Source organism: Gavia stellata, chromosome 5 (genome assembly GCF_030936135.1).
Source record: "Gavia stellata isolate bGavSte3 chromosome 5, bGavSte3.hap2, whole genome shotgun sequence".
Lineage (NCBI taxonomy): Eukaryota > Metazoa > Chordata > Aves > Gaviiformes > Gaviidae > Gavia > Gavia stellata.
In genome coordinates this window covers 3,043,893-3,057,482 of record NC_082598.1, presented here as the reverse complement: position 1 = coordinate 3,057,482, position 13,590 = coordinate 3,043,893, and the positions used below count along the sequence as shown (strand labels likewise).

At 44.8% G+C, this 13,590-nt stretch overlaps 1 protein-coding gene across 2 annotated transcripts in view; it reads right to left on the bottom strand.

Annotated features, from left to right (window-relative positions):
- Window positions 1–13,590, bottom strand: part of SLC4A11 (solute carrier family 4 member 11) — a 141,941-nt gene that overhangs the window by 49,725 nt on the left and 78,626 nt on the right. For both annotated transcript variants that reach the window (XM_059817689.1, XM_059817688.1), the window contains exons 4-6: window positions 6,668–6,714; window positions 1,906–2,137; window positions 571–652 (exon numbers count right to left, since the gene is read on the bottom strand). In XM_059817689.1, coding sequence (XP_059673672.1) covers window positions 571–652; window positions 1,906–2,137; window positions 6,668–6,714 — 361 coding nt within the window. The remainder of the gene's footprint in view (window positions 1–570; window positions 653–1,905; window positions 2,138–6,667; window positions 6,715–13,590) is intronic.

Below are 13,590 nucleotides of genomic sequence, written 5' to 3'. Positions count from 1 at the left end.
TCTCATAAATCCCAGGTGACAGAGTCCTTACCGTCTTAAGGGTCAACGCTGTTAAATACTGGAGTGGACAATTAATCAGTGTCTGAATTAATTGTCAGACAAAGCAATCAGTGGCTAAATAGTGTCAGATTTTCTGACTTCAGTTTTCATCAAAGGACCTCAGAAATCTTTTGGTACAAGTTCCCAGACTTTGGCAGGCAAAGTAGTCCATGAACCAGTTTGCTTGTCCCTTTCAGAAGTTCCTCTCATTAACATTTCTCAGTAATAAGCATTTTCTGGCTCAGATTTTTTTCAGCATTCTTAGCTTGTTAACACCAGATTTCAATAGCATCCAAGAGCTTAATGCCCTGTAGTGGTCATCTCTGCCCAGGCTACAGCTTGTCCATTTGCAAAGAGGAGCAGCCCAATGCTGAGCCTGAGATTCCCAAAGGCCAGGATGCATAGATGGGGAGGGCACCACCATCCCGGATTTACCAGGGCACACTCTGAACTGCTACTCTTCCCAGCAGCAGGAAAAATTAAAAGTTTTGAGCAGCCAGTCGATTCTGCTAATCTAACCCAGGTACTTACATGATACAGAGCCAGGACTGCTGGTACTGCACCCCTGTGACTGTTGCTGTGACCCCTTGAATTGTATCTGATAAGAGGTGAACTAGGAAAAGAAGAGAAGGCAACGTTACAGGCTGTCCGTATTTGGTTTGCAACTGCAAATAACATTTCCTTTCAAATGGAAGCTGAGTACTAATACCAAGCGTACTTATTTATCTGCACAGTGGATTGATGCGAGGCTGGGGGGTGACAGAGAAAGATGGAAATATTTGTCCTGGTGTTTTTGAATTCTGTCCTTAAACTATTCACAGCTTGGAAAGGCAGCTGTTTTCTCCTCCTAACATCAACCTACTGCAATATTAGATTATTAGATTAGCATTATTCAACACACACATACAAGACAGGACTGGAAGACGCATTGTCTTCTGACTCCCCTGCCCTCTCTCCCCCTCTTTTAATTACTGTTCTTAGATTATTTTATGGCACTGCTTAATTTTTCTTTATTGGCAGAAAGCCTAAATTAAAGAGATTATAAATGCGAAGCTCTAAGACAGGTAGCAAGAAGTAACCAAAGCATGAACATGCTTACTACATGCTCAGGACTTGACATATCTGTTAAACAAATTCACTCAGGCTGTGACAGTTACATTTGAGGTGCGATGTACATGTTTGTATATTCATTCCTGTTGACTCTGAAACATCATGGGTGCCTACAGAGAAACAACGCTTAGTTAAGCTTCTTTACATCTTGGGCTAAAAGGCAGCGTTTTAGGCTACGCTATGACATTTTCTGATAGCTTAAGGTGACACGTGAGCCAACAACGTTGGCTAGGGTTACCCTAGTTGATTTTCTGAAGGAAAACAAAGCGCCTCTCATCCCTTCCAGTAGGCTGGGGAACAACACAAAGGCTCAGCCCTCCCCAACCAATTACTCATTCAAACCAGTCAAAATTCCCCAGCCTGTGTGAATTCAGACGGAGAATCACAAGGCAAAGGAGCCGTTTCTAAAGAAACGCTGGCAAGTGTCTCTTTCCTGAAGAGCATTGGACACTTGTCTGAGGACAAGCACACCTAATGGGTACAAACAGACAACACACTCCAGTGCTGTAGACTTCTCACCCCAGAGAGCACCACTGTCTCATCTTAACGAAACAGGGGCAGGACTCCACCAAAACATAAAAACCCCAGAGGCATGAGACCCTTCAGCCTGGGTGACATGGAAAAATAAACCCCCAGTGTCACATGCAACATACAAGTCTGAGGACCATGCAATAGTGAGTGTTCAACACACCACCAATGGAAAGGATGACAACTTAACAGTAACCCACAGGCAAAAGTAAATCAAGAGTTGATTACCGTTCCCTTCTCGTGGGGTCCCTGAATCTGTGAATAAAGTGCTCATGATTTTTTCAAAGTTGCAGCTTGGCTCCATGTTCTCAGGATCTTCAGCAAAGTGTTTCAGCATCTCTCGAAGAACATCGTCCAAGGAGGTGGCCGTTTCATCAAGGATGATGCTGGCTCTGGCCAAGAACCCATCCAGGTCTCGGTGGGCTCTGACTTCCTCCTCAAAATTCTTTAATTTCAGGTACTGTGTTAAGAAGAGGTCACAGTATTAGACAGCTATATGCAATACCTAACAGCAAAGGACTAGGGTCTGTGTAGTTCACAAGCAGTTTTGAAGTTGCTGCCGCCAAACCAATGGCTCCAGGATCGCTTTGACCACTCAGATCACATTGTAGAAGAAAAGGAGTTTTATGTCTATTATTAATGCACTGAAAGCCTGTGTTTTCAAGTCTTATCCTAACAGAGTCACCATAGGTGAATGCCTAGGCACCACTTACACCCTGACATAAAAAGCAGAATTAAAAAAAGAGTTTTCTTGCCTAGGATAAAGCACAGAAGTTCACCTAAAAGCAAAAATGCTTAAGGTAGCATTTGAAATCCTCTTTAGATTTAAAGAATTCAAGACATTCGCAGAAACATGGGAAAAGTTATTTGGAAGAAACGGACTCTGAGCTCAGCAGCATGAAAAATTACCAGTATGCATCTCAGTGCAACCTAACCCAGTTCTTCTCAAACTGGGAACCATCTCTCCCCAGTGCTCCCAGTTAGGGAGCCTGAGGTGGGAGGTGGGGAATGCCACCTGGCTCATCACCTTTTTTGACACTTCCTAAGTTTCTGGTGTTCCCATTCCCAAGGAAGTTGTCTTCCTTTGTGCATAACATTATCTTCGAATCAACAACAACAGAAAAAAACAAGACAGCAGACAGAGGCTTAAACTGTCTCAACTCTCTGCTGATTCCTTCTGCTGTCCCAGACTTGTTGGCCTTGAGATGCAAGAAACAGCCATGCTATATTACAGAACCTCAACTCCCTTCTGTATTTGTCAGCTGTGAAGTTCGTTAATTGAGTTATCAAATGCATCATTCCCATTTCACAGTCCTCGGAAATCCACACACACAGTCAGCACTCACAGTACTGCTCCAGGACTGACAGTCCTGTCGTCTCCTTCAACAGCTTAAGATTGAGTGAGGAAACGGGAACTGCACTTTGTTACATGGATCTTCCTTCTGACGGGAAACCAGCCAGGCTTGAATTCATGATGTTGAGGAGCAGATTGTCAAGATACATTTAAACCCTCAGTTCCCCTTAAGCTCAGTAAGCATCAAGCTCTGAATTGTTTTTCAAGTCTGACATCAGGACCTTGGCACATTTCCCCCAAGTTACAGGACCACCCCAGAGCCTGAGTCATGGATACCCTCCTGTCACACATACCCTCTCTACCTTTTCCATTTATAGCCTAGACACAGAGAAAAATGCTAATATCTCACTAATTGCTGTAATTATCACAGCAACTATCAAGTTGTCAGTACACATCCATTGCAATTAGCACTGTTTTACTTTGCATCAATCACTTCTTACACAGCATCCTTGAAAGGGAGGATTGTCTGAAGGATTTCAGCTCCCACCCCCAAGGCTTTGTTGCCATCTGCTCTTAGGAGAGGAGACAGTGACACAGCTACATTACAACTTCACCTGGAAGAGACCATATGACTGCAAGTGGCCAAGTCAGTCTCAAATTATCACTGCATGAGAACAGGTTAAAACATTTATCACCCTCTGTAACACTGGTGTTCATGGGGTCACCATACAACCAGCAACGACCTCCCAAAGGTAACTCATTTCAGCTTGTCTGGCATGCAGAGTCCAACCTAGGATGGAGGTTCAAACAGCAAAGAGGCCAAATGACCTAGAGAGGATGTAACAAGGTGGATGGCAGAGGAGGCACCCATGGAGGTATGAGGAAGGTTAAGAGCATCAGGAGTGCCACAGTGCCAAGGAGCTTTCAAAAAAGTAAGAGTGGCTTTGTGTCACCAACTTCTCCCATGCGTGAGAGAAGCCACCAGAAACAGACCAGTGGAAGAAGAAAGTTGAGGGATAGCTGAGGGACAGCAGAAATAAATCAAAGGCCTTCAGAAGAGGGCTATTATCTGCCCACATCATCTCAAATCAACACTGATGCTCCAGCGAGCTGTGCACGACAGCATCGTTTGCTTGTTGTGGCAGGACAGCACTGTCAGCAGTTTACTCCAAGTCATAAGGATTCAGCTCCAGCTCTGTCACAGGCTTCAGGCAATGCCTTGGGTAAATAATTTTTCACGCCTCAGTCCCATTTTTTTCCCCCTGGTCCTTTATAGGAAAGGGGGGCAATACCCATCCTTATTATCACTCCTGTAACATTGGGGAAGATATGCACATTAAACATCACAAGGCAACTAGCCACCATGAAAAGATATGAATACATCACTCCCTGAGACAAACCAAAATCAAGTTAGTGGAAGCGCTCGTACAGCAACGCCTCGGAGATAGCTCAAACACAACTGTTCCAGTCAGGACACCCGGTGGTTTCAAGAGAGATTAGTGATTGCTCCTTCACAAGTATTTTTAGCTAGATAGTCAAGCCACACCAGGATACTTGATGCCAGAAACTGCTTAGCAAGAAACCCAAGACAGCTACCCAATAGCCATTTTAATAGCATAGAGTATCCTTGATTGCAAAGCTGTACATTGCATCGCAGCAAGAACAGAGGCTGTTGTGCAAAGAAGGGGGAAACATGTTGAAACAGCCTCCCCTAACTTCAGGCAGTTCTCTTGGCCAAAGTCACATACTCCGTGCAAAAAAAGAGAGCTCTCACTCATCAAGAAGGCCCAAAATGCAAGTTCTCTGCTGGGTGGCTGCTCTGGAAACCACCTCCACTTACAGACGCTGCAAGAACTTTACAAGAAGGGGTGCCCAAAAAGCATGTTGTCCTGAGCAGAGCTCTTACCCATGCTGTTGCCATGGTCACTTGGGCCAATTCCCTCAGAAACACACCGTGATGGTGATTAAAGAGTTCAAACTGTGTCAAGGAGCTTCTCCTTATTTACGCCTACCAAGTGCCATGCCAGATAAGAACTTGCCCGAGACACAGATTGCTCTCCCGGCACTCTTGAAGGGGAACAAGAACCACAGGCTACCACCAGAGATAGGGACAACCTAGCAGAGAACATCTCCAAAGCTTCTGACCTGACCACTTTTCTACTAGCGATTCCCTCTTCCCAGACACTTGGGGCCATCTCCTCCATGAGTCAGGTCCCAATTTTCTTTGCATTTGAAGAGTAAAATTTCCACTCATCCTCTCTGGAGGCAAAAACTGGCAACAGTATCTTTTCTCAAGCACTGCTAAAGCATGCTAGCTCTCTGGTATTTGTCACTCAACAGCACACTAAAATGCTCGAGCATGAACTATAGGCCGGAAAAGCAGGAATGCTACAGCTCTGAAAACGAAAAATAAAACAAAAGAGATACTTCTGTTTTAGCAGTTTCCAACTGTTTCTTATCAGAAGCAGATCCTGCATTTGGGCTTAGAATTTGCATTTTAAGTGATTAAGTTCTTAGGTTACTTTCAGTCAAGTGTATACAACTCAGAACCTTGGCACAAGTATTAGACAATACAAAATTATTGATAAAGACATTTCCATTCCTGAGCATAGAATAGCTTATTTTAACTTCTATGACTTAATATCAAACAACGTTTAATTTTTCTGTTGGTGGTGGGTTTGTTTTGTTTTTTTTTTTAACTTGGGGGGAAGGTTTCTTCTACTAAAGCTATTACACATTTTCCTCCCCCAACTAATTCAGCCTGCTGAAATACCTTTACAGGATTTGAGCTGTCTTAGAGGCCTAAAGCAAAGCAGAGTTCCCAAAGGATTCCCCAAAATCCCCAGGATTCCCCATAAAGCCCTCAAGGCTTTTGGCACACAGATTTAAGAACCCAAGTTACAACCTTCAACAAAGCCTGCAATATATGATTAACCAGGATCAGAGATGCTACAAGTTTTCATGCAGCCAGCCAGCCCCTCCAACCGACAGATAAGGCAAGAGTCAAGACAACTTAAAGCACCATGAGCCATGCCTCACAGTCCCAAAGACCAAGACTTCACATGGTATTAAATACCAAATCATTTCCTCTCTGCCTACTTTCTGTGTACTTTCATAGTCGGAGGTTTGTAGTAATACAGCCTATACGAGGCTTTTTTGTGTTTTCACCTTATCATTACTGAGTTATGGTCTCGAGAGCAAGTGTAAGCTAAGCGTTGTTTCCTAATCATCCTCCTAAGACTGCGTGTTTCCAGGGAATTCACTCCTGCTGAGCCTCGCAAAGGCAGATCTGATTAGCTGGAATAAACAGGAAACCAAATCACAGCAGTGTCTATTGGGTGTTTCTGCTTTCAGCTCGAGAGGAGCTCAGCAGCCCGAATCTCTACGGTGTATGCTTGGATCCCTTTGCAGGAAGCTGCAGAAGAGAAAGTGATGAATTAACATGTCAAGGAATTGTCTGGGACAAAAAGCAGTGGAACAAACAGAATTACAGAGAAATTGTTTGGAGAACGAGCAGCACATGGCTTTTTAGGTTTAAAAGCAAGACAGACTAATTCAAGGAAAGAGGCATTAATATGCCTTCTGTTTAGGCCAGTAAAACGCTCTTCCCCACCCCCACAGAGTGTTTCAAGACCCTTTTCTCTGCTTCTAGATGATGATAAAATAATACATTGATCACACAGCATCCCTACTTACCTTCCTTGATGTGTGCAGTAACACGCAGCCAGCACTTTCATTTTCAGCTGGAAAGGGAAAAAAATAAAATAGAAAATTGTTACTGTCACAGGTACCTGACAGGCAGCAAGAACCAAGCAGAAGGCTCAGAACAAGGTGAAGTATCACTCTCTTGGCAGAGGATCATCTCTAGAGAAAAGCAGAGGTTCAATTTTTACAACGTTTCCCATTTTGGAAGTGTAAACCAAGTGCAGAAGCAGCCTTTGGCATTATCTTTGTGTCTTGCAGCTTTTTTTTTTTTTTTTAACAGATTCCCCATGTATTTTTACTCTTCACTTCTCCCCCCACCCCCCAAAAAATTTAACTCCTAATCCTTTAGGTAATCATTTAATCCAATGCATCGTTGTTTGATAGATTGAGGCTAAGATTGCATGAGTCACGCTCGTTTGGAAACCATTCTTGTCCTCGTTAAAGAGTCAACAATAACACCCAGGCACTTCCAAGGGAGCGGGCTGCGAGAGATGACACGCAGTGACTTGAAGACGAGCACATTAACGTCCTGTCAACTCACCACGCTGCCTCCATAAATCTAAGTGTAAAGCAACAGAGCTCTTGGGAAAGAAAACTGCTGTTTAGAGACTATTAAATGTCACGTAATATGCAGCCGAGATACAGGGATGGGGGTACCCGGGAAGTTCCCAGTTCAAACTTCCAAGCACCAACATTAACATTTTCTTAGGGTATCTACGAAGCAATTTTTTGGGTATAAGCTAAAAAAAAATAAATAAAACCCAGTTGTTTTTGCCACAAGCCCACTCCATACTGCTTGCACCCAAGGCAGCTTCTCTGTGGCATCACTAGTACCACTGGTACTGTCTGTGCAGCCTTCTCCTTAAGTCCTTCACACTCTCCAAAAAACCCACAAGACTGAGCTGCTACCAAAATTATACATGAAACGCATGAACAGCTTTCATTCAAATAAGCATAGTGACAGCATGGAAAAAACCCACTGAAGACCAAAAACCTTTCCAGAGGCCAAGCTGTGGAAAAGTACAGAGATGTAACACAGAGTTACAGCTATCGAGACAAGGTTTTTGCTTTTTTTCCAGATCTGGACTTCCAAATCCTAATGTGTAAGAACTGCTGCAATCCCATTTCACAAGCTGACCACACACAGAGGCACCTTCAAAGCCCAGCCCTACTATCATCCAAAAAAATAAGCTGACTGAGGATGCAATTCAGCTGTGTAGAGATGAAAACACTAGAACTCCAAAAGTAATGATTTTTTGCACAGAGAAAGCTGTTTAACCAAAACCATCCCTGATCAAACAAGTATTCAAGTCGTGTCCACAGTGGGGATAAAAGGCTGCAACTCGAACGGGGAGCGGAGTTCACTGCAGTAGAGAAGAGGGAGAGGATTGCCTTCATCTTCCATTAAACAAAATAAGATGGTTCAGAGGCTTTGGTTACATCACCCAACTTCTCCCAAAAGTTCACTTGGATGCTGTACATGTGACTAAAAGCATCACATAACTAGACAAGTCTGCTGGTGTAAAGGCCCCAATTATTACTGCTTTTGACACATCTTTTGGAAAACACAAGCTGTTTCATCTAAAAAATGCTATTTATTATTAAAAAGAAAGCACCCAAATAAACCAGAAACATCAAGCGTTTTCCCCAGGCTCTTACATTTGTAGTTCTCCAACGCTCACTTACTCAACTTACAGCCTAATTACACATGCAAAAGTATGCCGGAAGATTTGGAAGCCATAAATATTCATTGAGGAATAAACATGTTTTGGTTTTTCTACTCTTGCAAGAAACAGTTCTAGAGAGACAAAAAATTACCCACAACCCTGAACAAGAGCGAGCACATATCTGCATATCTGCAGTCTGCCCTTATGGACGCTCGCAAACGCAACAGAAATTCGTGTTGTCCTTTTATCATGAAGCAACTCTTGGTTCCTCTTACCAGTTTTAAGCATGTATCAATCTTCTCCCCTGACAGCTCTCTCAGGTACTCATTTGGGAGGAGCACCGAGTGCTGCTTTACCAATACAACCAAAACCATCTAATTACATCTGTTGGACCAGGATCTTTCAAACTCCTCAAACAAAGCTGTTCTGGGTACGAGGTGATGCTTTGGAGGGCCCAGAGCATCATTCATCATTTCATCCAAGCAACACGCCACTCAGACTTGATCCAGGAAAAGAGGACAGCTGGACATGGCCATTCCAGTTCTGGGCTGTTATCTTAAAGGCCCACTGGAGTGCGGTAACATTACTCAGGGATAGTATCAAATCCACTGGAACATGAAAAATGGGGATAAATGCACAGAGACTTCCCAAGTGCTCTTCTGCCTGGCCTATGAACCACCCATTTACTTACTGCAGGGGAACCCACTAGGCAAGGGGGCATAAAAAAACTCTGCATGAGGTTGCCCATGACACATCCATGGGGACACAGCTTGGCTAAAGCCCAAGACCGACCACCACTAGCCTGCCACCCATTTTCTCCTCCTTCATGGCACTATCACTGCTTCCCTCCAGTTAGGGAGGAGCTGGAAAAATACAACATCCTTGACCCTTGCACCCCCACGGAAGAGCTCCTGATGGGGACAAAATAGATATAGAAAACCATAGATTCAGCCTCTAACAACAAGGAAGAAACTACCCATCAATCATCTATTATGTCTCACTACCAGGAGTAATAACTAGATTTCACACCTGAATGTCAGGATTAAGTGCAAGGAAACAAAAAGAGGGGTCAGGGCCACGTAAAATTTTCATTTCTATTTTTGTGGTCCTCCTTGCTGGACAATGCAGGCTGCAAAAGTCTATTTTAGGCAAGCTAGCTAGCTACGGGCATTATTGTCTCTGTCCTCACACATAGTTAAAGGAGAGCTGCCAGGGGTGACCGACCTTATCTGTTAGGCTGTGCTCCAGGTTCTGCCCAGGGGAAAACCAAAAAGTCAGCAACGCATCTCCGACATCTCCTGGCTGGCAAATCAAGGCAACACACATATCCCGAATTTCTAGGATGCATGCACACAAGCACGCAGCATAACTGAATACGCTACAAGCAACTCGCTGGGAGTTCACTTCAGTTTTAGCAACGCTGATGAATTGCCAACGTCAGTCTTCCACTCGTGGCCTCGTATCAGCACTTTCAGAGCCCTGCCAGGGCACTGTGACATGCCTCCGTTTTTTTATTTCCCACCATTTGCAGAAGAACAGGCCCCATCCAGCCTCTCGACATGAACACAGAGATTTAATACTTGGAAGTGAGAAATGCAGCAGGAAATTTATTAGCTACACTCCGAAGCAGTTTCATCCCAGCTACCCTTTACATAACATCCCTGATAGCAACCCAGAGAAATGAAACCCCCTACTTGCTTCCCCTCCACCCCCCGTTCAGATAATGACATCATCTACGCAAAGACAACCCTGAAAACAAACCCATGGAAGTTATATGCCAAAGTGTCAGGCTTTTCACCTTTTGCCTTGAGACCTCCTTTCACTTAAGATCCCCTGTCCATCCCTTCCCTTGTGCAGGTCCCCAGCGCTGCCCTTAACACCTGAGAAGACCCAAAAGTCTTTGGAGCAAAGCCACCACCGGATGTCTGCAGCATCTTAGGACCACGTTTTTCTTTGGGATAAAGGAGGGAAAATTGGAGAGCAGGAACGTTTTGGCTGTGCGGGTGTCAGTGTACGTTACTTTAGATCTACATGCAATCCCAAGTACAGCTGCATGGTAAATAGGCTAATAAAATCAGAGCAGACTACTACATTAGCACTTCCATGGTTTTCTCAGAAAAATACCAAGGATCTGGTGTAAGTGGAAGTACTTAAGGTTTGGGGGTTTTTATTGGAAAAAAAAACTATTTTATCTGGGCTTTCTTCAGAGGTCTGAGCAAATCTAAGCCTCAACCACTTGCGTTGAGCCACATTGCAAGCAGCAAAAACTGTTCTGCTTTTAGACTCTATTGCCTTAAAAACCATATAAACAAAACCACATTAGCACATGGCACAAGAGGAGCTTGTTAGGAGCAGTAGAGATACCTCTAACTCATCACTGGCAGTGAGGGATTGCACAAGCAGGATCTCATGGGGATCCGTTGCTTTGCTGTCCTGCTGTGGCTGTGCCAAGTCTGGACTCATCCCCAGACTTGACTAATTTTGGTTAAATATTGTTAGATAAATAATTATGCCCCAACTATCCCCCATTCCCATGATAGCGTGGCGGGCTGAGCTGCAGCAGAAAGCCAAAAATCAGCTGGGTTCATCCCTCTTAAACCAACACCCAGGTTCAAGGCAAAGGGGAATAAGCAACTAGCTGCAAGTTTCTGGAGCAGGCTGGAAAGGAGCAGGCAGGGAGAGGAGGAAAACCTCACCTGAATAACGCTCAGCACAGACATCGCAATGGCTGGGCACGTGAAGGACTATCGCCTCACACTCCTCTCTGGCCATTGTAAAGGAATTGGAAAGAGAGGCGGACAACACAGACAGACTGACCAGGGCTCTTATACAGAGCCAGGGACAAGATAAGAGTGCCGAGTGCTGTGTGACTTATCGCACCCCCCCAACTCCTCAGACATGCACGCACTACAAAAGCAAAATTTTTTTTTGTAAAAAAACTGCAATAGGTTTTGTCATTAAGTTGGGGGCAGGGCAAAAAGGTGCATTTTTGCTTGCCAACTGGAGGAACAGGGTGCTCAAAATCCCACGGCAAGCTGCTCCGAAGCAAACCCAAGGTAAAGCACCTAAAAGGGAGAACGCTGCCTTCGTGCAGAACCACCCGCCCTACCCAACCCCCCCCCCGCAGCTCCCTTGGCTTCATAAGCACCGCTTTGAAAACACCCTCATCAGGAAATTCGGAGGGAGGCCGTCTCCCCCCCCCGCGACACAATCGGTGTATCCACTTTCCATTAGAATATAGGAAGCTTCGGGAACCCAACATCCCACGCTGACATCAAACTGCTAAAACAGGAGTTATCAGATGGAACGCGTGGGTCAGCATTGTGCCTCGAGACATAAAAAGGACCTTGGTATTAATGTGAGGAAATGTGACTATTGTGTGCAGAATGATACCCATTCAGGCCCAGACCACTTGTCTCTGGACGCTACTCTCTCTGGAATATCCTTGGCGCCAGCATCTAGCATTTCTCCTCGTCCCCGTAAAGAAAAAAGTCATCTGGGCAGGGGCTGGGCCATAAGTTAGTGAACCGTGTTTTGCTCGGAGCAGCAGCGGCCGGGCGTGCACGTGCGTGCCTCTGGAGCGGATTACAGGAAACTGTTGATTCTCCGTATCTAGGAATGATCAATTGTCCAGAGGGTGGAACAGCCTTTAATTTTTCATGAAGCGTAAATCGTGTTCCGTTATTTCCCCCCCACCCCCTGACAAAGCCACATCCTGCTTTCCGATTGGCTTTTCGCTGCCATCGGGATTTTGCCTTCTTCCTGCAAAAAACTGCTTCAGGCACCTCTCTGCTGCTAAAACCACCAGTACGAGCATCAGCTGTAAGCAGCAACACATACTGCAAAAGTTGAGCAGCTACAGGTCTCACAAATGCCCAAGTTTAGGAAAAAATCCTATGCAAAACCCTCTATTGCAATCTGGGGAAAGGAGGAGAAGCTGAATTGTTTTAGAACACCAAGCTGCAAGAAGGAGGTCCAAATGATGAAAATATTTGCCTGGCTGATTAAAGGGCGCTGCCAAGCAGATCAGAGCACTGTGACCAGCAGCAAGGCTGTGGCCCCACACACTCTGCAGACGCACTGCAACAAATGAGGTTTGCATTGCCTGTCCGCCAATTTTAAAGCTCAACCTAAACCAAATTGCTGTTTTCATTTGCAGGGATTTATTTCTAAGTGTTCTGCAGATAAAGCAGCAAGTGGTTGAATCCCCTAGGTTGAGGTTTCTGCGACAGGCTGAAGGGATGCAGGTATGTACACCTGCAGCCCAGGCTCCAGAGGGATTTATGGAAAAGCCCACGTACAAAATCCAAAATTCACATCCAGATGGTACTAAGACAGAAGAATTAATACACTTCTAGCTAGGTGAGAGAACAGGAAAGCAGTTGTAAAGCCATGTATGAGCCTGCAAGCCACTAGACAGCTAACCTGGTAGCTATGAAACAAGCAGGGCTTGTAGCACGTGGGTCTGGAAAGGAAAGAGGTCCCCATCACTGCATGCCAAACTCCCTGCTGCTTGTCACCCTCTCCGGTACAAATTCCCAGGGAACAGAGCATCAAGCTGGATTATCCACCTGCAGCACAGAAAAGGTAAATCCCTGCTCCTGTGGTGGGTGCTCCCTCTCCAACCTCAGGCAAGGGTGTCAGGGAAAAAGGGACTTCATTTGGGGCAGGAATGCAGTACTGACTCCTGCAAAAATACATGCAGCAGGGGACAGACCTAACGCTTTTATTGTACACATTTATTGTGACTTCAGAACAACTCAGTCTCTCTAAAAACCATCCTGACGTTCCCCAAAAAATGCAGATCCCAGGTCCAGAAGCATCCATCTTCAGATAAAGACACACCTTCATTTGACGCTACTAATATTTGCTGAAAACAGAAGTCTTGCCACCAAAACCTAACGTGGAAGGGCGAGAGGCAGAAAAGAATAAAAAAGCTTTTCATCAGGTACTGCAAGGAAGCAATAAAACACCCAGGAGAAAGGACCCCAGTGTCAAGGCAGAGAAGCATTTCAGTGCCTGGGCACCTGCACTGATTTTGGCTCAGTATTCCATGCAACAGCAGCCAGTATTAATTAAAAATGAGATAGGCCACACCTTAAACCCTAGATTTCTTCAGGCTTTTATACACATCTGTGTGTGCAGCCCAGCATTTTATGACAATGGTTAATTGTCAGGGTTTTATGGGCCTTGCTATGTTTTGTTGGCTCAACGTTTAATCCCACGCAATGATCTTTTTAAAAAGAC